At 39.9% G+C, this 24,691-nt stretch overlaps 1 protein-coding gene and 1 pseudogene across 2 annotated transcripts in view; both read right to left on the bottom strand.

The window, feature by feature from the left end:
- LOC138049525 (centromere protein F-like) overlaps nucleotides 1–13,646 on the bottom strand; it is a 24,454-nt gene extending 10,808 nt beyond the window's left edge. For both annotated transcript variants that reach the window (XM_068895835.1, XM_068895836.1), the window contains exons 1-5: nucleotides 13,026–13,646; nucleotides 10,593–10,831; nucleotides 8,453–8,741; nucleotides 7,128–7,236; nucleotides 1–5,150 (exon numbers count right to left, since the gene is read on the bottom strand). The exon at nucleotides 1–5,150 is cut by the window's left edge and continues 1,535 nt beyond it. In XM_068895835.1, coding sequence (XP_068751936.1) covers nucleotides 1–5,150; nucleotides 7,128–7,236; nucleotides 8,453–8,741; nucleotides 10,593–10,831; nucleotides 13,026–13,509 — 6,271 coding nt within the window. In that variant the 5' untranslated portion in view covers nucleotides 13,510–13,646. The remainder of the gene's footprint in view (nucleotides 5,151–7,127; nucleotides 7,237–8,452; nucleotides 8,742–10,592; nucleotides 10,832–13,025) is intronic.
- A 5,800-nt stretch (nucleotides 13,647–19,446) lies between these two features.
- LOC138049524 (uncharacterized) overlaps nucleotides 19,447–24,691 on the bottom strand; it is a 28,083-nt pseudogene continuing 22,838 nt past the window's right edge.

The following is a 24,691-nucleotide window of genomic DNA, read 5'->3' as shown; positions in this document are numbered from 1 at the left end:
TTCGTGCAAGTTCCTCGTTCAACTGACTATCCTTGAGTTGATTGGCTAAATGCTCGAAATCATTCTTCAAAGAGTTATTCTCCTCCTCTTTATTGCTCAGTTTCTGTTTTAGTTCAATTAATGCAGCATCCATTTCTTCAAATCTTATGTTCATTGAAAGCACATTTGTTTCCGCTTGTTTCTCGCTTGAAAGACTATCAGAGAGTTGATTAGCAAGGCAATCGAGTTCCTTTTTCAATTTGGTGTTGCACTCCTCCCTTTCATTAAGTTTCTGCTTTAACTCCGAAACTACAGCCTCCGACTGTTCCATTTTCTTACTCAAAGACTCATTAAAAGATTTCCCGTCATTAACTTCGGTTTGGAGCTTTTCCTTCTGTAGCAACACCTGTTTCAGCTCTTCGTTCTGTTCGCTAAACAGTTTCTTTGCATTTTGTAGCTGCTGTTCTTTGCCTTCAAATTTACTAGTTAGTTCTTCTACAACTAAAGATTTCATTTTGAACTCGTTTTCCTTGCTTTCTAATTCTTCTCTTAAACGTGAAACCTCAGACCCAGCAGTAGTTTCACAGGCCTCTACTTTACAGCACAAATCCTTCAACTCGGATTCCTTGCATTCAATGCACGCTTCCAATTGACTGCACTTCTCTTGCAACTGCAGGATTAGGTTTCTTTGAGCCGTGTCTTGCTCCTTCAGTTCCGACATTTCCTTCTCACTTCGTAGCTGCAGTTCGTCAAGGGAGCTGCATTTAGAGCTCAGCTCATCTTGGTTGGTTTTCAGCACACCCGACACCTGGTCCAACCTATTTTCAAGCTCCTTGTTCTTTTCTTGCAAAGTTGTACTTTGGCTACTTAATTCATCCACTTTGATTTCCAATCCTGCTTTCTCTTCTGCCTCAGATTTTAGCTGTTGAATCAGCGACGTTATCTCTTGATCTTTCACGTCGAGAACGTCATTGACTTTTTCAAGCTTTTCCGAAAGAGAAGAGACTTGCTCTTTAAGACTTTCTGTTTGCAAGTTCAGAGTCTCCGTCTCACAATCCCGACTGCTTTTTTCAGCTTCGAAGGATTCCTTTGCCTGTCTTAATTCCAATTCTTTATTCTGAAGGACTTTTGTGGCGTCCTCTAGTTTTACCAACAAAGCGTCACCCTCTTCCTTCCCTTGGTTGACCTTGTCACTGGCTTGTGCAAGCTGCTCATGAAGGGTGCCCACCTCATCACTCAACTCTTGTAGTTTAGCTTCCGACATGTTCACGGTTTCCTCTTTACTCTGTAAAACAGTTTCCAAGTGGTTGCACTTATCCTGTAACGTGGCAATTTGGCTTTCTTTAGCTAAGATCATTTCCCGCAGTTCCAAGATTTCTGCGTCGTTCTCCTTCCGACGAAAATCTTCTATCATTTCGGATTTTTCCTCAATTTCCTTATCTTTGCTTTTAACCATACTCGACAACTGTTCGATTTGATGTTCTGTTTGAGCATTCCTTTCTTCAATGACCTTACATTGAGTCGCCAGCTCGTCTACTTTGGCCATTAGAAGACTGTTTTCTTCTTTTGCCACTTCGAGTTGATGATCCTTTGATTGTACCTCTTGGTTCTTCGTTTCCACTACCGCGTTGAGTTTTTCCATCTTTTCCTTCAGTGACACAACTTCATTTTTGAGTGGACTCACCTCGTTTTCATAACACTCGACCGCCATTTGGACATTTTTCTTTTCCTCTTCCAATCTGTCACGCAATTCTCTCAGACTCCTCTCCTTCTCTTCAAGACACTCTCCTTGTTTTTCGAAATCGTGTCTCAGATCCACAGTCTGGTTTTCCAACTCTTCTTTGATGCCAAACAGTTCTTCCATCTGAGCACCCAATTTTCTTTTCTCGTCCTCAACAGTTTCAAGGATCTCATTCATACTTTCAACATCTTGCTCCCTCATCTCATTTGCGACGTTAGCGCGACTCAACTTCTCTGTCAAACTTGCAACTTCTTTCTTCAAATTTTCTATATCGTTCAATTTCACTTCATGTCTTGACTGCTCACTTGACGTCAATTCTTCTAGCTTCTCAGAAACGTCACTGAGTTCCCTTTCTTTGTTCTCAAGGGCAGTTATTTTATACCGCAGACTCTCCGTCAACTCAACTTTTTCCTTCTCTATTTTTTCTATCAGCTCTTCCTTGGACGCAAGATCATTCTGAAGCTTATAGATTTCACTGGTCGATTCTTGTATCCTGTTCGTTGAGCTACTAATCTCTTCTTCTTTCTTCAGGTTACAGGCCTCTAAAAGGCCACACTTCTCCTGCAACGCAGACAATTGACTTTCCAGTTGTATACAGTGAGTGTTGTTCTTTGTATTCTCTTCGTCACGATCTTTTTCAAGCTGCTTTATAATTGCACCTTGGTTCAACAGTTCTTCGTCCTTAGTTTTCACAACCTCTGAAACTAGGTCCAATCGCTTCCTTAGCTCTGCAATCTCGACACCAAATGCAACATTCTTGTCACGTTGTTCGTCCACCTCAGCTCCTAAAATGTGCTTATCTTTCTCCGCAGCCTGAAGAAGCTCATTCATACCTTCAACATCTTGTTCCTTCATCTCATTTGCCACATTAGCTTGATCTAACTTCTCCCTCAAGCTTGAAACTTCTTTCTTCAAGCTTTCCATTTCTGTTATTGCTGCCTCCTGAGCTGACTGGCCATTTGCTTTTAATTCCATCAAAGTACGAGACAGTTCCTTAAGCTCGCTTTCTTTGTTCTCAAAGGCTTTCGTTTTGTGCTGAAGATTCCCGGTTAGCGCTACACTTTCTTTCTCCAGTCTCTCAATGAGGTCCATTTTAGAAGCAATCTCGTCTTGCAGCTTACAGATCTCGTTATTTAGTTCTGCTATCTTTCCTTTACCTCTCATTAATTCTTCATCTTTACGTTCATTACAAGTTTCAAATTGCGAGCACTTTTCCTGCAAATTCGACACTTGACTTTCCAAAAGAATGCATTGTTCTTTAATCTCTATCATCTCCTCTGCACTAGTTGTTTCCATTTTCTTGATGACCTTGTTATGATTACATATTTCCTCTTCTTTTCTTTTTATCTCTGCTATTGCTTCTTTAAGCTGAGCTGCCTTCTCTTTCAGCTGGTCTTCCAGCTTAAAATTGGTATTACAGAGCTCATCCAGCATAGAACTCAGCTCTGACCTTTCCCCCTCAGACGCCTCTAGCTTAATCATCGTGATTTTTAACTCTTCTGTTTTAGTTTCCGCCACAGCCTTCGCTTGTTCAAGTCTTTGCCTTAATTCTACTTCTTGATTTTTCAATAGCGACAATTCACTATACTTCTCCAGTACTGATACATGCTCAGCCTCAAGGTCTTTTAATTTATCCTGCGTTTCATCTAATTCCCTTTTTCTGGCGTCCAAAACAGCAGACTTCTGCTCAAGCTCAATAGATAATCTAGCGTTTTCTCCCTCTTGCTTACACGATAATTCTTCCTGTGATGTAAAACGTTGCTGTAGGTCAACAAGTTCTTTGTTCGACTTCTTTAACTCTTGACTGACAGCTGTCAATTCGACCTCCTTGTTTCCAAGCAACGTCTCCACGCTGTCAAGTTTCTCTTGTAAAAACACGAACTCGTTCTGTCTGGCATTGCATTCCTCTTTCATTTTAGAAAGTTCCGATTCCGTGACAGCTCGAATATCATTAAGCTCTTTTTCAAATGAAGAGATTTCACCATCTTTGTTCTCGATTAAATTCAGATCTTCCTCCCTTTGCATTTCAAGTCGGCGAAGTGACTGTTCAAGTTTGTTTGCTGTCGTCGAAGTCTCGTCGAGTTTATGTTGCATTTGACCTAACAACTTCTCCTTCGATTCTAATTCGAGCGAAGCCTCTTTAATGCCTGCTTCTTTCAACTGTAGCATCTCTTTGCTGTTGATTAACTTTTCCTCAAAAGTCTTCAGAGAAGTTTTCAAACCATCGCACTCCAACTTAGCAGATTGTAACTTGACAGAGAGATTTTCAATCTCCTTTTCTTTAGTGTTGCAATCAAGTTTACATGCCTCCAATCTCATGTTCGCAGACTCGGCAACTTCACTTAATTTCTCAATGTCTGCTTTCCTCTTATCATTCAACTGACTGAGCTCGTTTCTGTTTTTTTCAACTTCGTATTCCTTGGCTTCCTTTTCTATGGACAACCTGTTGTTCTCGTCCTTTAGTGCATCCATGCCACTTTCTTTTTCCTTCAACGCTGCCTCGGTTCGACTCAATCTCTGTTGAAGCTCGTGCGCATGCTTCTGCGATGATTCCAGCTTGTCAATCACATCCCTGGTCTCAGCTGACTTCATGTCCGCCAACTCACAGGCCTTCTTGTAATCATGCTGCAGAGCTTTGGAGTCGTTTTTCATTGCTTCGAGAGTGCTTTGAAAGCATCTCTCTTTTTCTGCCAAAGCGGCTTTCTCGGTCGCCCATTCCTTTTGTTTGTTGGCCAAATCCATGTCCAGCATTTGCAACTTCTCGCACAGGTCCTTTCGAGAATCTTCAGTTGCTTGATACTCCTTGCGCTTGCTAGCAATGAGATTTTCTAAGTGAACATTTTGTTCCTTTAACTTAGTTATTTCTTGGTTCGCTGCCTGAAGCTCTTTCATTGTCCCTGCAGCTTCATCCGACAACTTGGCCAATGCCTTTTGATTTGCTTCTTCCAACTCAGTTTTTTGCCGCTCTAGCAAAGCGATGTTTTCCATGGCAGTTGCTAGTTTTCTGTTATCTTCTCCATGTGACTGCTGAATTTGTTGTTCTTTCAAACTCAAGTCTTTCTCTTTCTCTTGAATATCAAAGCCAAGCTTCTCCAATTGCCTGTTCAAATCAGCAATTTTATTTTCCCTTTCAAAAATGACTGCGTTGCTTGCATCCAATTCTCGTTTCATCCCAACACACTTCTCCTCTTCTTGTTTAAATTTTTGCTCTAATTCTGACATCTTGCTGTCCAGATGTGAGCTGTGTTGTTGCCTCGAGTTTTCCACTTCTTTGAGGTTTGCTTTCAGCCGTGCAATGTCTTGCTTTTTCGCTTCAATTAATTTCTGGCTGTTTTCAAATTTGTTTTGTAAAGTAGACGACTTCTTGTCCAAATCAGCACATTGTTTTTCCAATGCAGTAATAGCTTGCGACTGTGAATACATTTCCTGCCTGTTGAGAGGACCAGAATTAAATTCTTTGTTAAAAATAGCCTTACTTGAACGACTAAAGAACGTACAGTATTTGGATGCATGGCGACCAAAATACAAAGATTTTCTTCAACCATAACCATGATGCTTCACCTGAGGTACAGTAATTTTTGTCGTTTATAGTTAAGGGCGGAGATGCTGTAGATGGTTAAAACTTGAAACTTTTCGAACAATTTTAAAATGCCCAAAGTCTTGTAATTTGCACAGATAGTCCAGCCAAACTTCATTTCATGTCATCTCCTTGTGTTGTCAGGACTGTCCGGCATCCTTTAGTAAGGTGTTGTTATGCATCTCACCCACTTTTATCATCAAAATGCTAAAACTAATACAGTGTATTGGTAAGTAAATTTTACAGTGCCCTTTTACATAGATATACTCACCACTACATATAAAGTTGACAAAAATGACAGAAAAAGGAAGTTCACCGAGTGATAAGCACAATGAACCCATTTAAACATTATTACAGCACAGAAAAAAGAGCAAGTTCACAAGAACTTGTGACAATTGGAAAAACAATCACATTACCACTGAAGACATTTTTTTTGATGTGGCATTTGACACAATGGTCGAAACATTCTTTGACTACGTCATCGACTAGAAAGGATTTACACCTTTTTGGATAGCCTAAAAGAAGGTGGACTGTTCACAGATTCAAATCAATCTAATAGACCCTATTCACGATAGCCGCCACGTTGGATTAGCTATTATCATGCAAATTAGCTACACACTTCTGAGGGGGCAAACAACACAAGTTCGAGAGGTTATAACGAACAGCTTAGCCACACAGATGACTTGTTTCGCGGTCACTGAATGTTTATCAGCTAAGTAGTAAAATAGAATGTTTACACAAGTTACTTCGATTTTTTTTACTGAAAAATTAGCAGATAACGAAGTAGAAAGTAAAAATGTCGGAGGCAATCAAAAGATATAAACTTATTATAATATGAACTTAATTCTAAATTCTAAAATGTACTTTTAGCAATGTTAATTCAATATTTCGACGAGCCGATTTTCCGCAATTTGCCATTATTCCAATGTTTGCCCCCCAGCATAACACATGGCTAATTTGCATGACAATTTGAAAATCAACATGGCGGCTATCGTGAATAAAGGCTATTTTATTGTCAAGAATGCATGCCTCTCAGCAGGGCTTAAAATTAGGGAAAATATCCAGTCGCAATTTTGCGACAAGATACGAAAATGTAGTCGCAAGTCGCAAAATCGTCGCGCTGCATTGTGTTGTCAGCGGTGTAGCAAAACAAAATATGAGCCCACAATACTTGTGTTGGAAGAAACCACTGAAAATGGCGAATGACATCGAAGGAATGGAGTTGGGCATGTAACATCGCAGTGAAATTACGCTACAATTACGCTATCTTCAGATTGAAAGAAAACTCAAGGCGAGAAACAAAATAATTTTGTCATTTCTTCATTTAATGTAGTAAAAAGAGCAGGAAAGTGGCAACTGGTAACCCTTTTGTTTCGAAAGAGCGAAGATGAAAACAAGTCGCAAATTTGCGATTTCTCCAGATATTTCAGTCGCAAATGCGACTGTATTGGTGGCAATTTCAAGCCCTGCAGTCTGCAAACTTGGAAGTATGATCTAGGCTGAGTAACCAATCCACCAAGTGAACTGGGAGTAATTATACTATCTTTTTTTTTTTGCTGATCTTCGCAAGACTGCACTACACGTACAGCTGTTGGTGTTCAATCTGAGGTGGCAGCAGATGAGCAGCACCTCGATAATCAAATTGAAAATGGCAGACTGTGAACAGTCCTTACAAAAAAGGGCGGGGGGGGGGGGGGGGTCATAATCAGGCGAAATCTTAGGTTGTCAAGAATGTAATACTGTACTTGCAATCTACACGTATTTTACGAGAGTTCTTACTAAAACTACCCTAACAGTGTCCCCTCTTTAAACATTAAAACGTTAACCAACCTATGCTCTTTTTCCTTCTCTTTCATTTTCTCGTCCATTCCTTTGATGACAGCTTCTGAGTTGTGGCGTTGACACTCCATGTCCAGTTCCCTTTGCTTGGCCTTTTTCTCTGTGGATGATAAAATTAATGAACACCTTGGAAGATCAAGATGTTAAGATGTTTGGATTTTGAGCCAAAATTGTAGCAAAATATGAAACTGAAAAAACAATCAGTAACAAATACTTCTCTTAAGAAAGAAATGGATACTGTTTCCTTATCTTTCTTAGTGCACTGTTCCTGTCATTATTTATTTATTTATTTATTTTTCACTCATTAGTTGCTGTTGTTTGTCCGTAAGCAGTGTAAGTACTGCTCTGTAAGTGTAAGTAGTTTGTAAGTAGTTGAGTTCCTTATTTACCAGTGATGTAACTAAATTTGTGTAAGTAAGTGTGCAAGTAGTGCTCTTTTTGTTGAAGTAAATATATTTGTTAAAAAAAAAAGCATTTTAAATCCAAAGCATATTAAACTCTTAATATGGGCAGTAAACAGTTCTATTGCCATACATATCAGATTTACTGCATTGCAAATGACCTCAAAGCAAAATGCTAATAGCTTTCCAGACAGTTCCATGGAGAGATGACAGTGTTTGCACCCGCATTTGCTAAGACAATGACAATTCATGCTTGATTGTTTTTGTTAGATAAGCCAATTAAATGGTTTGCATCTTTGTTTATGTTGTTTTTACATTTATTAATTTTTTCAAGGTCACATGAAAGTCACTGCATTAGAGACTACAGACTAGGAAATTTGGTCAATTTTTATCTGACAAATGAATTTACTAAAAAGTCGGCGTGTTAGCTTTTATGTGACAAATACGAAAAAATTGTTTGTGTAGATGACTTGACACAAAATGTGACAAATTTTTGCCTGTTAGTGAGTGCCACTGGAAAACAACAAGGCAACCTCGCTTTGTTACTGCTTTGTCTCTGCTGTCCAAAGGCATTGCTGACCAGTTAAGTGCAAGTTATCAACAATTATTTCTTGTCCTATCTACACAATCAAATGTATTTGCCACACAAAATTGTCACATAAAAAGTGCTCGTGTGGACAGGGCTTAGCTGTCGCCATTATCAATTGAATTTTAATCTTAGGTTTGAAATAATCTGTCCTTAATTACTTCAATTTAGAGAAAAAAGTAGCCAACTATTCTGACTGAAGTAGCTGATGAAAAGTGTAAGTTGTTGGTACCTACTGACACCGCTGAATTATGAAATTCTGTTGAGCAGTAATTTTTGGCTAAAATGTTTAGATTCTTGATTTGTTTTGAAAGCTACTATTTTCTTACCTAAGGCAGCAAGATTAACATTTGCTTCATCCAATGCAGACTTGATAGTGTGGATATCTGATGTACTTAGTTTCAACTCCGAAAGTTCCTTGTCCTTTTTCTGCAAGCATTCTGACATGTTGCTAAACTCTTTATTCTTCAGCTGCAGTTCAGCCTCTTTCTGTGCCAATATTTCTTTCACTGTGGCAAGCTCCTTGATTTTCTTCTGCAGTTGATCTTCATCTGATGAGGCGAGGTCTATTTGCTGATTGATGGCAAGTTCTTTTACTGATAAAGTACCATTTGCTTCCTTAAAAGACAGAGCAAAATTCTTGCAGGACACTGAATGACAAGGCAGAAAAGGCTATTTGCTATTTAAGCAACAGAGGAGGGAGTTGAAACTGATTTTCTTGATACATGCTCGTACTTCCTACGAGCCAATTGAAATGCACATCTGACAACACATACACTGCAACCAATCAAAATTTGTGTGATGTCACAGCAGTGTTCACTTACTCTCACCTAAACACAGCTATTGACCATTGAGAGTATGCGTGCTATCCTAATTTACAACACAAACTTCCTCCTTCCACTTCCGCCGCCCCTCAATTTACAATAACATTCTTAGCCAAACTTTTGGTCATCAATGGTACTAGCAACTTGGGAGATAGGGGAACGACATGACGATGGGATTGGGGGATGAACTATAGATTGGAGACTGCAGTAAAGGAGATGGCATGGGGCTGCAGGAATGCAGATCAGGGCTTGAAATTGCATCCAATACAGTCACATTTGCAACTGAAACGTTTCCTTTTGCAACTAAAATATCTGGAAAAGTTGCAAATTTGCAACTTGTTTTCACCTTCACTCTTCCGAAACAAAAGGGTTAGCAGTTGCCACTTTGCTGTTACTTTTGCTACAATGAATAAAGAAATGACAAATTATTTTGTTTCTCGCCGTGAATTTTCTTTCAATCTGAAGATAGCGTAATTTAGCTGCGATCCAGCTACATGCACAACTCCACTCCTTTGATATCCTTTGCCATTTTCAGCCATTTTCTCTACACACAAATACTGCGGACTCAAATTTTGTTTTGCTAAACCGCTGACAACATAATGCAGCGCAATGACTTTGAGACTAAAATTTGAGAAAATGCGACTAAACTTCTTACCGTGCAGCAAAATTTCAATTGGTTTTTTTTGTTAATTTCAAGTTCTGTAGATGGGATGAGGGAGAGAGCTAAGTTTAATTAACCCATTGACTCCTGGGAGTGAGACTAATAAAATTTACCCTGTCTAATGTCAGATGATTTAACTCTTTAACTGGGGGGCACCTGAGGGGTCAGTGAGTTAAGGACTAGAAAGAGGTGCAGACAGGATGGAGGGTTGGGGGTCAAGGTGCTGAATGCTGCAAGGAAGGGGCGCAGATTGGATGGGAAGGGGGAGAGAGAGGGTGCACACAGGACTGTGCTTTAAAATGGGGTTGGGGAAAGGGAATACAGACAGGAATGGCAAGGGACTTCCGACAGGATCTAGGATTGGAGAGTTCCAGGTTTACATGTGTATGCAAGGTACATGTACAAACACCACCTATAGAGAATAATTATTAGCTACAAAGTCACATGTAAAAAAGTCAATAATCATTAATTAACCCAATGACTCCTGAACCACCCCACATTGACCAATAAAATCCTCTGGCATTAGATAGAGTAAAAACTACCTACCGGGTAGTCTCACTCATAGGAGTCAATAGGTTAAAAGGGACAGTTTTTGAGTGGATCATGTAGAGGTTGTTGACCCATTGTCTCCTGAGCTTCCCAAGACCTACCCACCCCACCCCCCCCCCCCCCCTCCCCATTGATGAGTAAAATCTGAGTAAAAAAGTGGTACAGCTGTACACAGTTGGAGACGGAGTGAAATCTCTGGAGTCTCCATTCTAGGAGTCACTGGTGTTATCCTGAAGCGACTAAAGAAAGACAGGGAGAAGTCTAGTTTTGTAGCTTAGTTTTCTGTTAAATTAAGTCCCAAGGAAACAATTGCATAATACGACCTAGGTGTAATTCTAAAAAAAAAAACATCCAGATTTGAGGCATCATAATTATTATTGAAATCCTTAATAAAAATAATATTGATAAACTGACACAGCTTAACTAGCATCTGACCTCATTTTTACGAAATTGAGCTGCAACTGCCTTGAGATCTTGAAGCTCTTTCTCAATCTTCTCACGTTGTTCTTTCTCCATCTGTAAGTTTGTTTCTGCTTCCCTCAATTTGCTGTCCACGCCACATTGCCAGTCAACTTCGGAGTCAGATCCAGACGAGCTCTTCTTTGCTCTTGAGTTGGGTTCCTCTCCGAGTGTCTTCAGTTGACTTTCTAATGCTCTCACTAGATCTTTGTGCCCTAAAAAGTCAAAAAAAAAAAAAGAGAAAAGAAAACAATGAAATTTTATTAAAATGCATGTATCAATCAATTAATTATATATCCCATTCACTGTGTCAGAAAATACCAGTGGATCCCACCTGTAGATAACTACATGTAAAGCTACATGTACTTTAAGATGAAATTCTGAGATTGTTGCAGTTACATGTATGAAGATTACTTTAAGTGTCCATCACCTCAAAAAAACTTTTTTCCACTCAACAATTCTCTGCTCTTGTTCAATACTAATTCTTTGGTTTGCTAAACTCTCTCCCCCAATGAAAAAAGGGATGCAAAGTAATTTGTGATGGCAACCCGGTATAGAACCAATTCTCCTCCATGGCTTGATCATGGATCAAACTACAGTGTATGACCACTTTTCCAGTCTTTCAAAGTGAATTAAAAAGTGAGTTTTCAAAAAAAAAAAATGTACATTGTGAGGCTCACATCGCCTGTGAGCATCTCTCAATGTAACTGGCGCACTATAAGTAATAAATTATTTAAAAAAATTATTTAAAAAGTTGGCAAATAAATTAAGTGGAAACGTTTGTTGAGTTGATGGGCACTTTAACCCATTGAACCCTAGGAATGAGACTCAATAGATTTTACTCTGTCTAACACCAGACAATTTTACCCATCAATTGGGGGCAGTTCAAGAGTAACCCGCCCCTAAGAGCAAGACTTAATAGATTTTGGAGGTTAAGGAGTCATTTCGAAAGCCTGAAATTATCAGCCTTAAACAGGATTTTAACACGTTGCCTCTGCGATACTGTTGCATCGCTCTCTGAGAAACCAAGCCACCTGGGGAAGAGTCATTTTGTCAGTTCCTTATAAAGCTATTTTAGTTGAATTAAAGAGTGACATTGTAAAACACAATCTTAACCCAGTCAAATCTAAAGCACCCCCAATCAGCAAGAAAATTCATCTGGCTGAGTAAAATCTACATAAGTCAACATGTAAATCTCAGGATGGAAAGGGTTAAACATGAAGACAAGCAATCAAAAACAAGACAGCTTGGGTAAAGGATTCATCATTTCTCAATCAGCTGTGGATACAAACCGAGCTGTGATAATTTGTGTGATTAACCCATTGACACCTTAAACGCCCTAGGACACTCCCAGTTCACAAGTAAAATAGTCTGGCATTAGAAAAAAAAGCCCACAGCAGCAATGTATCCATGACATTAAATTTTATAACATGTTGTTTTTCTTTGTTGTTTTCTAAGTTCTCTCTCTCTCTCTGTTGCTCTGTTTCTTGGATTATCAGTCACAAACAGGATGAGGTGACGTCAAAGAAAAGCAGATTGTACACTGTATAGAGTGTTTCAATGTTTGAAAAACTCTACAGTCAACCCATAAAATAAAGTCATACACTCTAACAGGTGTCAACCAGTCCGCCACATACAGCATGCTAAAGCATGATAAAGTTGAATCGGGAGCACAATTATGTAAACACGGGCAATGATTGGGATGGCATTTGAGCCTGGTGCAACTGGATGTAAATCCAATGCCTTCACAACTGGAGTGGTCCATGCAGTTGCCTCTTATTATAATGAATACTCAAGGTGCACAGTTTACAGCCACTGAGTAAGATATGTGATGGGACGCACAAGACAGTAAGGCCGAAGATTTCGAATCCTTTCAAAAAAAATTCCAATCAACTTTTGATGGAGATCTAATACATGTATGTTGCGTAACCAAAACACAAGATCGTTATGGTACAATGGCGTCCTCTACTTGTTTGGAAACACTAGCCCAATACTTTTGGTGCAGTGATAGTACCGTACATGCCAAATTGTATTTTACATCACTGTAAATGGCAGGTCAACTTTTGAAGACTTGATACCAGTCCACTTAAGATAAATCTGTACATTCTGAAAAATCATATTTATAACCAAATAATTCCTGACTCATGGATTATGCATGTTTGCTACCCCAATCAGTCATTTAACGGTAAAGAGTAGCAATGGATTGATCACAACCGTTAACTTAATATCAAACAAATTCCCAGGATGTAAGCTTTTGGAAACTCTTTAAACGAATTACGAAATTTTATTGTAAAATTACCAACCAAAAAGACAACATTTTATGCAACTTCACTAATGACAAAGCTTACATGTAAATTACAGTGTATCTCCAGTATTGTTATTATGTTATATTATAAAATCGAAGCTTACCACCAAGCTGTCTTTGAAGAAGACTGTTGGCTTCCTTCGCTCTGTTGAAATCTGCACTCTGCTTTTCTAATTTGGCTACGTTTTGGTTATTTTCGAACAGTAGATGATCCAGTTCGTTCTTTAACTGAACAGCCTTTGCTAATTCGCTGTCGAGTTGTTGCTGTGTTCGATTCATCTTGCCATCGAGGCAACGGATTTGTCCTTCTTTCGCGTGTAAATCGTGCAAGATTTTTTCACGACTTCGCTCCAATTCTTGTATGGATTCACCCAGAGAATGACTCTCTTTCTTCAGTAGACCAGCATTTGCCTTCTCCTCTTCCGTTAACTTCTTTTGCTTTGCAAGTGCGGCTTGTGAACTATCGAGTTGAAATTGCTTTTGCCTGACGTCTTTCTGCAACGTTTCGCAACGTTGTTCTAGGTCGTAGACTTTCTTCAAAGCATTCGCTGATAGCTCTTGCTTCCATTCTTCTTTTGCCCAACTCATTGTTTCCTTTTACGACTTAATTTCAGCAGGAATATAAAAATACTCAAGACATCGTGAAGCGAATTTGAAAATCCCGCCACAAGTTTAGTTTGAACAAGGGTGCGTTTGAAAATTCGAGAGCGAAGTCGGTCACATTTGCTGCAAATGAGTGACAGTTGGCAGTCAGCGTTACTGTTCTCAACGTTGATTGGCTAGTTGAAAGATACGAGGGAATTTTGAAGTGAGGCTGGCGAAGCTAGAACCCAGTTCCTTTTAGAAATAGTTACGTGAAAAATGAAAAATACCTTGTATCAAAGCCTAAAATTTACATCAGTTTCAGGTCAATGTTGGGTTAAAACGATGAATAAGTGCTCGAGCTGAATATGACAAGAATATTCTTAGCGATTGATCTCTCCATTACGTCCATTTTTATGCTCACTACGTACCGGCTGTGTCAAACTAGAAAGCTCTCCTCCTTTGAACACCGCACACATTATGGCCTAATATCATTCTTTTTCTCCTTTTTAGCTCGTGGAGAGCTATCGGGATGGTTGGCGAATCAAAATCGTCTCAAGTTCGCCAGGCGCATTCATGCATTCGTTAAATGGTCGTTAAGAATGCTCTTGGAGTTTCGGCTACAAATGAAAGACGTTCAATACAATGTATTACACTGCATTTGTAACCACTCTTTAGGCTTGATAAATTCGCTTTATCACCTCCCTCTTACTTACTCCACGAGCTTACCACAGGATACCTTTGATTTTAATATTTATAATACAAATTGAGTGTAAATGCTATGGATAGTGTACATAAAGAATTGAATTGAAATGGAATTCAATACCCTTAAAAATATCTTTCAGAAAACCAATATCGCTCTTAGTTGTTCCCCAATGATAGAAAGACGTTTACAACTTCTATGCGAAGGTGCTTCAAATTTAGTCGTCTCCACTTGCTTGCTGAGAGCGATTTTCCAAAGCAGCTCTCGTAACCTGCCAGGACTGTAGCCAGAAAAAATTATGACTGAGGCAATGTCCATGATTAAATTCTCTTCGTAGGTGTTTATGATGAGTACATTTAAAGAGAACGCTAGAATCACGCTTTATTTTAAAATATCACGAAAAAAATGACTGAGGCAAGTGCCTCGGTTTGCCTCATACTGGCTACGGCCTTGAGCCTGCTATTGTTTGGTGTTGTAAGCAGCTTCTATTGTTTTAAGTCTAAGTCATTGTTTCAATAGGCCTTTCACGATATATTAAAATTCAGCTTGAAAGAGAGGTTTAAAGGACAAAGACGAAGGAAAGTGGCTGATATGTTAATATTTTTCACATTCATTCCAACCTGTTTCTATACATTGTTTTTGTCCTCACTGCCTCATTATCAAGCTGAATATTTGATATTTCGAAAATGGCCTGCTGTTTAGTCTTTTGGTTTTGGGTAGGGTAGCGAACCAATCACGTTCGTGACGTTAGGAGAGCTGCACACCCCAAACTATGTCTTATTGTCAACAAGGCTGCAGTATAAACCTGCCGGTGTACGTTGGATCAGTGGCTTGATCTGATCGGCGTAATTACAAGTTGAGAAACTAAATATTTTAAGAAAAGCCGATACAAGAGCAGGTACAATTGTACCTGAAAAAGTCTGGTTTGGCCAGCCGAAAAATAGTAAGTACACCACTAAAATCAAATCTATTTTGTATCGGCTCTTGCTTAAAATATTTAGTTTCTCAATTTGAAATAAAATCGTCCAAATCATGAATGCATCAATCCCAAGCTGAATGGGAACAAGCCGATTCTGCAAATGGCCATCACTGAAAAAAGCATAACGCAATGAGGCATAATACAAATAGCCATAACGCAAATACCCCTAACGTAAAGAGGAATAACGCAAAGCGGCATACGACAAAAAGGCATAACGCAGAAAAGCATAACGCAAAAGGCATAACTCAAAATAGCCATAACGCAGAAGCATAACGCAAAGGCTATTGGAAGAATGGAGACTACCTGTGTACGTACTCCGTAAATAACTTCCTCAAGTGTATTAGGCTTGACCAGCCTAATTATTATGCATATTTTTATTTGAAGAGAAAGTATTTGTCCACGGCCTATGAAACTTGGCAGGCAGTTAGTTATCGGTATTGTTATAACTTTCCAAAATGTTCCGTACCACATTCTTGTCACGTGACCCGAAATCGACTTAAACAGTGATATTTTTACCTCAATAATGGCGCAAAATCAGCCACATTGTATCACCCTTGTTTCTTGATTATTCGATGACCCCTTCTAAGGGCTTTGTCATGCCGCCTTTAATCATGTCCACATGTTAAGAGCAATGAACAATTGAGGAAAATTGGTCACGTGATATGATAACCATCCAAAAGGTAAATACATGTACGTAGTACCACATTAAAAGGCGTCATTCGGTAGGCACAGTTGTACTAAACGTGTTAATGCCAAATGTTTTCAAAAATTTGAAGTATAAACGTTCCCATTTTTTGAGTAAAAGATATAGACGTTATAAGTTGTTTTAGGGTGACGCGACCAAAATGCGATGCAAAATATTTTGGCAAATTAATAACAACACCGATAAAAACCTCCTGCTAATTTCATGGACATTGGACAAATGCTTCCCTTCAAATAGAAATATGCTATCGAACTTTTTTTTCCTGTTTAAGTTATGCGTCTGCGTTATGCCTCATTTTTGGGCTATGGGCATTTGCTTTATGCATCTTTGCGTGATGCCTATTTGAGTTATGGCTATTCGCGTTATGGCTATTTGCATTATGCCTCTTTACGTTATGGCTATTTGCATTCTTCCTCTTTGCATTATGCCTTTTTGCGCTATGGCTGTTTGCGTTATGCCTCTTTCCGTGATGGCCATTTGCAGAATCGACCTGTTGCCATTCAGCTTTGGATTGATGAACTTCATGATTTGGACGATTTTATTTCAAATACTGATCATTGAATTTGACGATAAAGACTACGCCAAAAAAATTTAAAGTAATCCGGCGCAACCATGCAATTTAGACTACTCCTTGAAAAGACGATCAAGGTCCCGTCATTGCCAATAGCCCTTTTTCTCACTTGCATTACAATGTAATCTAACGTGGATGCGAGGCAATTTCGGGTTAAAACTACAACATAGCCCGAAATTGGCTCACATACATGCTAGATTATATTGTAATGCAAATGAGAAAAACTAACCGTGAAAAGGGCTATTGGCCACGTTCGATATCTCAATATTCACACATGGCTACGAGGCTTTATCGTTAAATTTGACTTCTGAGACAAAGAAAACAGATTTGACCATACCATGCCTGAAATTGATATATCGAACTCAGCCCATTGGCGTTTGCTCAGATTTTCTTCAAGCCTGGATTGTACGTACAACGCAAATACAAACTCAAACGAAGTTCAAACGTCCGATGCAAACGCAAGGGAAGTAAGACACGCAGGCGCAGTTCAAGTCCTCTTTCCAATATGGCGAACGAGAATGAACCCGTGTGTTTTTTTTACCTTGCGTTTGCGTTTCCCCGGTTCACAAGTGTGAAATGCAAACGCAATCGAAATGAGTCTGCGCTTTCATTTGCGTTTGCATTTGCTTTGAGGTATTTTTTGCATTTGTGTCGTACGTGTGAACCAGCCTTATCTGATTCTAAGATTGGTGTGTTACCGCACTTCTTTGCCAAGCCAGGCTTATCAAAGACAATGCCCATCAATGCCGTCAACGGAGAAATAGCCGTCAAACCATGACCCGAAATTACTGAAGTGACCTGGGAACCATGAAAAATGTTACGCTTCTCCAAGAATGCTTTGAAAAGTAGGTATTTAGAAATTCTAGACAATTTATTTGAGGTACTAAGACCACCTACGTTTCCTCTTACAAACAATATTTCCATATAAGAGAGATGATCACAAAAGCTTCGTAGGGATCACCTGTACAACAATGTCGGGACATCAAAAAAGTATTTCCAAATTGATTCTCCACTTGCGCAAATCCCATAATACACTCTTTTAACCCTAAAAAATTTGCATTGTCATTATTTTCGATTTTCTTGGGACATCTTCGTGTTCAGGGAAAAATGGAAACATTGATTATGCAAAATTTTTGGGGTTAAAAGATGGTGTTATTGGATTTGCGAAAGTAGAGAATTAAAAGAAATTTTGAAACGTAAGGCTGAGTAACCTGGCCAATGGATTTCAACACACGTCACAATTACTATTTCCTTTTGGTTAGGGTCCTGGTTAAGTCAGGGTTACTTTGTGACGCCTACACCAAGCAAGGTGAATAGCATCATGTACCCTCAAGTTAGAGCGAAGATATGACCTTGAAAAATAAACGTAAATACAGAATTTTAAAAAAATGCAACACATTTAATTGGCTTATCGAACAAAAACAAACGAGCGCGCATTTTCATTGGCATAGCGAACGCGGATGCAAACAAACATCCTGGAAAGCGATCGGCATTTCGCTTTGACGTCATTTGAAATGCAAGTAATGTGATTGCGCAATCGAACTGTTTACTGCCCATATTAGGAGTTTCCTTGGCGGGGATAAGGAAAAGCTTGTTTTAATCTTGCAAAACACTGGTCCGTGAAACAAATCGAGAACAGTTTTTCAAGGTCATACGAAAGTCGCTCTATTTTAGCTAAAGAAAGTACATAGGACACGATGAAAAACTGACAGGTAAAGTCGTCTTAAATACAGGTCAATTTACCGGTGCCCAGTGCTCACTGAACCCCCTGAATCTTTCAACATATTTATATACATAATCAAACAAACGATTCTATAAAAAACCCCATTTTCTACAGCAGCTTCCTAGAGAACCACATAGAAGAAAGTTGCACAAATTCTTTAAAGTTTGATTTCCTTGATCAGTCGTACTGTCCAAAATATTATATTCGATGATATTTATGTCCCTTTTTTCACACAGTCGTAGGAGGAAAAAGTAAATTTACATGAAAAAATAATTATGTATATCTCCTACTACTATATACACAAAATACCGTTGAAGAATAAACTACAAATCATTACAACTAGTTTTCTGTACCAAGAAAGAAAAAGAATCGTTCGTTCAGAGGAGAACTAATTACAACCTATAAACAACTGATCCAAGATAAAACACCTCGTGTTCAAATCAGGCAAAAGGCAATGCGCTGGCCATATCAAAGAAGCTATGGAACGCAGTTTAGGGCGAATTCATGGCACACATAACTGAACTCAGAAAAAGCCTAAAACTGTAGAAAATCGGCACCACAACGTTGTATCATTTATTAGCAATATTGTGGTACCAAATGAAACAAGAATTATTGCTGAACAAAATAAAGTCATTATTGTGACATAATATGTCACCGTGGCAACGGGCAAGCCCTGTAACTAACCCACCCTTTATTGTCTTTAGTTGCTTATCTCAAAATCGAAATCGGTGACCCCCATTTTTATTTCCGAAAAGTAATTAGAAGGCCATTGGTGTTTTCGCTGGGCTTTCCCGTTACGAAGATAATTTATTACAACACGATAATAATCACATCTTGTTTGGAAATAATCGGTGTTTCATATGGTACCATAACATTGCTGTTACGTGATACAGAGTTGCAGATTTACGACGTGAACGAGCTCGAGATCGAGTTAATCGTGAAAAAAACCTACAACGTTTTGGCGTTGACGTCGCTGTCGTGGATCTTAAAGGGGTTATGACTTAGGGCGCTTTCCTTTTGTCAGAACTGGCCCGCCACACACCAATAAGTCGCAAAGAAAATGCAACAATTTGCAGGAAACACTTGCGTGATAATCCGTCGTATTCTTCTGGAGGAGTATATATCATCCGCGAAGTGTGTTAATTTGAAGGCGTTGCAGAATTAGTCCTTCTAAATGCCCAGTCTGGCCGGTCAGTTCTGTCAAATGGAAAAGCGCCCTTAAGGTGCGTTTTGGGGAAATCGAGAAAACGGGGGTCTTTTTTTTTTGGGAAAATCCGAAAACGGATTCTTGAATCCAAAAACGGATTTTGCGTTTTTTTGGCGAAATCCAAAAAACGGATCATGAATCCAAAGTATCCACACTCGAGGAGGATACTTCGGATTAAATGTGATTTCATCACTTCAGCGTTTTTTTTGCGAAAGGATTTGAAAAAAGTATTTTTGACAAGCGGCTTTCCATGCAAAAATGATACAAAACAGCTACCGTACGTGACAGTTGAGTCCAAGTGTTTTTCTCGCGCCATTTTTACCGTACGATCGAAGAAATTAATAGGTCGAAAATAGTTAGCTTTCCCGCAAATTTCTCACCAGAAATTACACTAAACGTTTCTTGAGAGCAATAATATTGTTAGCACCTTTCCTACGCCTAAAAAACGCATGTTTTTCGTCATTTCTTTTTCGATCGTTAAGGTATTTTTTTTTTCTGGTGACATTCTCATTTAAAGAATTTCTCCAAAACAAACTTAACCGCTAATTTTTTTTTTTTTTTTAAAATTTGCACGCAACTCTGGGTTTGTTTGTTTGCGTTGTCATAGAAAATAAACCATTTTCGGTTTTTGCGTTTTTTTGACGCTGAAGAATCCATTGATCCGAGATCAGAAATCCGTTTTTTGGATTTTCCCAAGAAAACTCACCCTAAAATGGACACACTACAGTCAGGTGTGACACCATTGTCGTCACCAGAGCCTCGGATAAACCCAAAGCTCTGGGAAACTCTGTGTAGGAGAACATGCGCTGTTGGGTTCTTATAGCCCCAAAAAATTGGCTATTTGAACCCTATGGCGCCTGCTCACTCCTCGTGCTAACATAAATGCACCAATTAGAGACGCTTTTGATTGTTCTTCACGAAAACCAATGAGAAGACACTTTCTTTCAGGGTTCCACAAAGCGCTTCTCTCCCTCAGCCAAGAGAAGAGCTCTGGGGTGGAGATTGCTGTGACACTTAATAACAAATACATAACAAGTCTTAAACACGACTTCAGGGCCAAACAAGGAGAACAAAAACCGGTCATTCCATGCACCACAAGTAGTATCGTTTGTAGTGTTAAGTACTAATCTGCACTATTTAAGCCTCGGCACTCGTTCGGTTAGTTATTAATGACCGTCAAGGATGACATTTTATATACAAACAGCACCTACACCGAGCCAACCAAACGCAATGTTATGTAGTTGTCATAAAGTGTCACACCTGAAAGTGGCATATCCGTTCTAGTCACAACCGATAAAACGCGCACGCCTCGTGGACGACTGTCGTAAGCGTACCTTATGTCTGACTAACACAATTCCATTAGTGATCACGTTATGGCGCAAACTAGTCGCATGCGAAAGTCTCAGGCAAAAAATGTATCGCCTACATCGGAAAATATAATCGCCACAAAATATGCAACATGGCTCCTTCAAGAGGACAACTGACATTCAAAAAAAAACAAAAGAGGATAACCAATTAACTAAACGTTTTCGATTTCTTTCAAGTATCACACCTCAAGTGCTTCCGGTTTTATGAGAATTAAATTTCTTCACTAAATGTTGAACAAGTCCACGCACGACAAAATCATCCTTGTCCAAACCTTCAATTAAAACGGGTTCCAGTCCCTCTTCAATTTGCTCTAAGTTCTCAGCTATTGTGGCTTCTAATGCTTCCATATCATACACACTCTTGGGTCTTGGCTTTCGAGGGTTCCTCTGAATCCGGCTTCACTTTCTCTACCGACCAGCTCTGTCGTCGGATATCGTCCGATCTGTGCCGAGAAGATCCCGAACGCCTTCTCCGCCGTTTCACAAACTTATAGCTTTCAATAGGAGAACTGCTGAAAGAAACCTTGGTGACTTTTTCAATCTTTATCTTCGGAGTGCGGTTGCTGGTCTCTTCGTCATTCTTTTGAGAAGAAACCGAGCGCAAGTTGCTTCTCGGTTTACTCCTATTACGCGTGCGTATCTGGTCTATAGCCTCCTTATCATTGACCAGTTGTGAGTATTGCCTTGCCAGTTGATGTACACTAGGCAATGTCGGCTTATTCGATATTATCTGACCTGAATCTGTTTCGGAAGATTCTTTGTCGTGGTTGCTTAACTCTCGACTGTCTTCATTGTTGCTATCCGCAAAAAGTTTCAAACACGCGTTTCTTTAGAGGGGAATTCTCCATCCTGGGTGATTCCATCACTTGGTCTTCCTGTGGGTTTTCCTCGCTGAGGTTATCAGATAACCGAGCGTCTTGGTCCTGCTGGTTCTCCTGCAGAACTGGGCCCGTTTTGGTTGTCCTGTGACACATTTGACCCTGACCGATTGCTTTTCTTCATAAGGCGTTACCTCTTCGTCTCTGCTGGCATCTCCCTTTCAGCAAGGTCGTCATGTACTGTTTCATGCGGTCTCAGTGTAACTTCAGAGTTTGTGTCCATTTCGTCATGACCACGACTGCCGCGCAAATTTTGCCTTCTATTTTCTCGTAAATTAGAAGGTTTTTTAGTGTCATTTGAGTTTCCAACGCCATTTTCCGAAGAGAAATCAATGATTCGTGGACGGCGCCTGCGCCTTAGACTATCCGTAGGCGAGTCTGCGGAAGCGAGCGGTCGACCGTCGTTCTTTATAAGCAAAGCAGATTCCAACAGCTGCGCACAGGAAATGGTGCGACGAGTCTCGTCCAGATCACGGTCAATGGAAGCAAGGAGCTCCTCAAGATTATCATGATGATGAGAGGAGTCTGTACTTGAGACGGAGGTCGTTTTGTCGGGAGAGTTACCCGACTCTACTATGTACCGAGTTTGCGCAGCTCGCATCTGAGTCTCGCTTGATGAGCTTTTTTCAACAGGGAGGTGAAGAGCCACTGAATGCCCGAGATACTTTTCTCACTGTCGTGGTTATGGCAGAGTATTCCTGCAAACTAGTTTATTTCACTACAGCTGAACACCGAAGAGCTGTCCTCTTCAATACTACGCAAATCACTCACTGATGACGACTTCTCTCCGCTCAGCTTTGATTCCAACAGGCGATGCCCACTGGATGATCGCCTCAGTAGCCTTGGGCTATCAGTGAATGCGCGCGTGACGTCCACGCTTCCACGCTCGCTCGCGCTTTCGTCATCGGACATAGAAGAGCTGCTTTTGTTGCGAGCCTTTTTGAGAGCCTCGCATTTGGAGAGGCTGCTTGAACGTTTTTCTCAACACAGGAGGGGATTTCTTAACCACGTCCAGGTCTTGTAAATCTCTTTCACAAAAACATTTATCTGTTTCAACTTCTTCTTCAACAACAACATTGCCATAGGCAGTCCCCCACCACCTCCCCTGAGCATCTTCTATTGAATACACTGTAACTTGTTCGGTGGGTTCCTCTGTACACTGGCCGTTCTGCTGCTGAGATACAAGAAAAACACGGCAGAGTTTAGTTGTTACGTCTTAGGTAAGCTTTAAAAATTGATAAAGCCTAGATCTGAAAAACTGAAAAAAAAAATAGTCAAGAATTACAATCCTAAACAAAAGGCATCATCTCGAGGCTTTGGGGAATAAACTCATACAAATCCTTATATTTATTCCCCAGAGCCTCGAGATGATGCCTTTTGTTTTTTAGGACTGAATTTTAATATCTCGAAAGTGGGCTATTTTGGTGCCTCCCTCAACCTCAAATCCCTCAACTGTTGCCAAAGTCCTCCTCGACTTTCAACATGGTGGCTGGCCAGCGCAACGTGGAAAACCCGAGAAGACCCTGAGGACGAGGTCGCGCTCAGAGCAAATCACTATCATCATCATCATCATCATCGTCATCGTCATCAGTTAGTTGTGCAGAGTCTCTTTCGGCTAGAAGTAAGGAGGAATACCTCTTTGTCATCTTCATGCTGCTGAGGTGAATCTATTCCCTGTTCGGCATCTCCTTGGCTTGCGCCACTTGGTTCAGGCGACATTGCAAGGTCGTCTTCGTTTATTTCTTCACACTCATCGATATCCTCTTCCCTGTCACTGATAAGAGAGGGCGGACGCATGGACATCTAAACAAGGAAACCCAATGAAACTTTTACATAGGATGTCATTATGCTGTTCTAGTCAAGTGATGAAATACCATAGCTCTAGATGGCAACCACTGGGAACCAATAAATGTTCCAGTACCTTGTCATCATCCGATGAATAAGCGTCTGATGGGGATCTGGGATCGCTCTCCTCATCTGACTTCTTGCCCATTTCCTGCCACAAACAAAAGGAACTTGAATCTTCATGAGCACTCCAACCGTGCAGAATCACAGCCAGTAATACAACTTTTTTCCAAAATGGCCGCCATTTTAGTATTCTTTCTTTTCTTGCAAATTGACCCTTTTGGCCTCGCTTTAAAAGTAAATGCAGAAGAATATTTAACCTTGAACGCGCCCAAAATGGGCAAATTTCCAATCAAACAAAAAAAAATACTAAAATGGCGGCATTTTTGGAATATGGTGTATCGAAAACGAGCGCGTTCGATTGAATTCCGGCCAATACGTTGATATTATAAAACGGTAGGTTTGGATCAAAGCAGCAAGGATAATAAAAAATATCTAAATAGCATTTTAGCAGGTTTGACAATTTTAATGTGAATCTCCGTAAAAACGAAGGATTTCTAACTTATATTCATGTATTCCTATTCCGGAATACGGTCAATCGATCGCACCCTAAAATCGACTTATTTTCTTTCACTAAAGTTGAAAACACATTTGAAAGGTCCTTTTTCCTCCAAAAAAATACTTGATCCAGTCACCAAGTTATCCGAATGCCACAATGCGGACCAACAGCCAGGGTTGCATGAAGTGGACAGAGCCGGTCCCAGTCACGGTATACAGTATACTATTTAATCGCACAACGAGGTTTATTCATTCATTTGACCGACAGACGGATCGATAGATTAATCAATCAATCAACTAATGAATCAATCGGGAAAGAGGAAGGCATACTACAACAGCGTTAAAACTTACCGGTTTCATCTTCACAAGTGTCGCTCCTAAAACAGAAAAACAAAAGAAAATGAGGGCAGTCATTATTGCATCGTGGGCAGCACTAAATAGGGACCTTAAAAAACGACGGCGACGTCGATTGAAAACGTCACCTGGGTAGAACTTTTGGGCAGTAAAAGTCTTTCGCGATGATTCCACCTCGTTCACGTCGTAGAATTGTGGGCGAAGTTCCGTGGTACGAGCGGCTTCAGACTGAAAAGAGAGAATGAAAGATTCCCTGTTGCGGGCTCACGTTGTCGTCGAAAACCTAAAATTTAGCGATTT

The sequence above is a fragment of the Montipora capricornis genome, chromosome 5 (genome assembly GCF_036669925.1).
Source record: "Montipora capricornis isolate CH-2021 chromosome 5, ASM3666992v2, whole genome shotgun sequence".
NCBI lineage: Eukaryota > Metazoa > Cnidaria > Anthozoa > Scleractinia > Acroporidae > Montipora > Montipora capricornis.
The sequence above is the reverse complement of the archived record's forward strand: the minus strand, read 5'-3'. Positions and strand labels throughout refer to the sequence as shown.